The sequence below is a fragment of the Terrapene carolina genome, unplaced genomic scaffold (assembly GCF_002925995.2).
Source record: "Terrapene carolina triunguis isolate 2854851 unplaced genomic scaffold, T_m_triunguis-2.0 Scaffold30614, whole genome shotgun sequence".
Taxonomy (NCBI): Eukaryota; Metazoa; Chordata; order Testudines; family Emydidae; genus Terrapene; species Terrapene triunguis.
In genome coordinates, this window is record NW_020694965.1 from 1 (window position 1) to 3172 (window position 3172).

The 3172-nt window shown below is 63.8% G+C and overlaps 1 protein-coding gene across 1 annotated transcript; it reads left to right on the plus strand.

Moving 5' to 3' along the window:
- Positions 1-150: 150 nt before the first annotated feature.
- On the plus strand, positions 151-2010 carry LOC113409182 (peptidoglycan recognition protein 1-like; the record flags this gene model as incomplete). The annotated part of the gene is made up of 3 exons (XM_026662831.1): positions 151-352; positions 1301-1419; positions 1832-2010. Coding segments are annotated over 3 exons (500 nt in total), but the record flags the coding sequence as incomplete, so codon positions are not given.
- Positions 2011-3172: the final 1162 nt, after the last annotated feature.

The window sequence follows — 3172 nt, forward strand, 5'->3', positions numbered from 1 at the left end:
TGCACGGCCTTGGCTGGCCCCACCCCCACCCCATTGCCATGGCCCCACTCAGAGCACCGGCCCTGGTCCCGATCCTGCTGCGTGGGCTGGGGGCAGGTGGGGGGCAGCCACATTAACCCAGCCCTTTCTCCCCTCCCCCGCATGGCACAGGCTGTCCCCGCATCATCTCCCGCTCCCAGTGGGGGGCCCGGGCCCCAAAAAGCAGGGTCCCACTGAAAACCCCGGTGCCCTTTGTCATCATCCACCACACGGCAGGGAATCCCTGCACCTCACAGGCCTCCTGCAGCCGGCAGGTCAAGGGCATCCAGAACTACCACATGAACACCCGGCGCTGGTCCGACATCGGCTACAAGTGAGCGGGGCAGGATGGGGGCCTCGCCACAGCTATGGGGGAGACTCGGGGCCACTGCCCACAAGCATCCACAGGGGGGCAGCAGAGACCACACTCAGGGTAGAGCTGGGGGCAGGGGGGGATTCTCCACAGCAGAGATTTGATTTTTATATTTAATATTTTTGGCTGAAAGGAGGGTATTGGGGAGGGTGCGCTCAGAGCCCCAGCTGGACGGAATGGGAGGCACAGACCGCCCCTGGCAGGGGGTGAGAATGGGACCCTGGCATAAGGGGAGGGGAGTGGTGGCACAGAGCCCCTGGCAGGGGGAGATTGGGAGGGGGCTGAGGGAGTCCCTGAAGAGCAGGGGATGGGAAGGGGCAGTCATGGAGCTGGTGGGGGATGGAGGGCCCCAGGGAGCCCCTGGGTTGTGCCAGGAGCTCGGCCGACAGACGCCACGCGGCCTGCGCCCTGCTCGTCTCTGACACTGCCCCATGCTGGCGTTATCGACGCCTTTCCCTGGGGTTGGCCCGACGCCCCGCAACGAAAACCGGGCCGGAGATTTTGCTCCATGAAATGTTTTGAGATGGTGATGTCGGGGGATGGAAACCCAGCTGGGAATTTCCTGCAGGGCGGCGGGTCCCAGCGCTGTTCTCCTGCCCCAGATCTGGGCTGGCTACAGCCCTCGCTCGCCCCCCAGCTGGGGCCCAGGGCTGCTTCCATAAGGGGTGTTACACACCGCGCCACCTAATGGCCAAACAGTGCAATACAGGTGAGGGCCCCGCCAATCCAGTCCCTTTCCTCAGTTGGTCTTTACCTCCATGGCAGAGGATTGAGTTTCTAGCTCCGAGGGTCCCGGGTTCAAACCCGGGCAGGGGCAGCGACGACCCTGGGGGAGCTGCCGGGAGCGATGGGGAGGGGAGGCTGCGGCTGACGTGCCTGTGCGGGTCTCACACTGCGCTCCGCCTGCAGCTTCCTGATCGGCGAGGACGGCAACGTCTACGAGGGCAGAGGCTGGAGCACCATGGGGGCCCACGCCAAGAACTGGAACTCTAAGTCGCTGGGATTCAGCTTCTTGGGCAGCTTCACCAGTACGTGGGTCCCGTCTGTACGGATTTCCCCAGCTAGGCCCCGAGGGGAGCTGGGAATCCCTCCTGCAGGGCTCCCGCCCACACCTGCTCTCCCCTGCTGACCTGACACCCAGCTGGCCTCACCACCATCCCGCTGGGCTCCACCCCTGTGGAGTTCCCCTTCCCCCTCCATGGGGTACCAGGCTGGGGCACTGGGCCAGGATAGGGGTGGGGGGAGGGACCTTGGTAAGCAAATGCAGCGGTGCAGAGGGGAGATGCAATGCTGAATGCGGGATGGGAGGGAGGGAGTGACATCGACGTGGTCAATCGAGAGCGTGGGCAGAGGGGGGTTATTTATTCAGGCCACAGTCACATCCCCTGAGCAGCAGAGAGGGGCCAGGTGAGATTAACAGGGGGCTGCTCTGTCCTGCAGGCAGAGTCCCCAACAATGCCGCCCTGAACGCCGGCAAGAGCCTGATCCAATGCGCCGTCTCCAAGGGCTTCCTGAGCCGCAGCTACACCCTGAAGGGGCATCGCAACGTGAACCCGACCAGCTGCCCCGGGAACGCCCTCTACGGGGTCATCAGCAAGTGGCCCAGGTTCAAAGCCTGAGTCCCTGCAGCCTTGGGGCAGCCCCTGCCCCTGCCCACAGCTTCTGCCTGCCCAAGCAGCACCGCCGCCCCCCAGCAGGGGGCAGCCTCGCGCTTCCCGCCCACCTGCTGCCTCCTGGGGCCCAGAGAGCAGGGATCTGAGAGTTGGGGTTACGCTCCCATCTCCCCTGGGCTCTGCTGCTCCCCCACCACCTCCCGGGGGGCTCAGATTTCTAATGGTGCCTGGGAGCCACCTGCCTCCCCCAGGCTGCTTCCTTCGGCAGACGCCAGGCCTAGCCCCTCGCTCCCACCCGGAACGGGCACGTCGGCTCAGCCCAGGTCCACACACAGCCAGGCCCAGGGTCTGACAGCATCCAGGGGGTGGGGCCAATCCTCAGCCGAGCTCCATGGCGACGGCCCTGCCAATCCCTGGGCAGCTCAGGAAATGTTGCCTCCATTCCCGTGTTAAACGTCTGAGCAATTCTCAATTCCAGAGTCAAAACCTCCTCTGCCCCCAGCCCCCCTGACATCTGCAGCGAAACTCATTTGGAGTCCCCCAGAAATTGGTCACTATTTACCCCACCCTAGAAAGTGAACCTGTAGCGAGGCGGGACTCACCCCTGTGGCGCCTCCTGCTGGTCATCTCTGGGAATTAGCATTTCCAGCCTCCGGAGCGCCCTCTGCAGGCTGGTGTCCCGATGCCGCTTGGCCCCCGTCTCTCTTCCAGGACTCCAGTGCTCCGTTATCTGGGGTGCTGCCCCTGGCAGTACACCCCTCAGTCTCAAGGTCTCCCCTCCCTAGGGAACTCCTACCCCCTCTCCCCACCTCGCCTCAGTCATAGGCTACTGCCAGTCACCAACTAGCCCCTGCTCCCTGGGGCAGACTGCAGTATAAGCCACTCATCACAGACAAGGGGTTTTTTGGACCTGCGGCCTTTCTCTGCAACCCAGTACCTCTGGGGCCTTGGACAAGGCCTTGCAGGCTGAGGAGTTGCCAGCCTAGAGCTCCCCAGCCCTACTTCACTTCCAGTACCCTTTCTGCAAGCAGCCAAGCCCTGCTCTCTCCCAGCCTGGAGAGAGACTTCTAGGCCACTGGCTCACAGCCTTTATATACAGGCCAGCTGTGGCCTGATTGGGGCATGGCCCCCAGCCAAGGCTGCTTCCCCAGTCAGCCTAGTAGCAGCT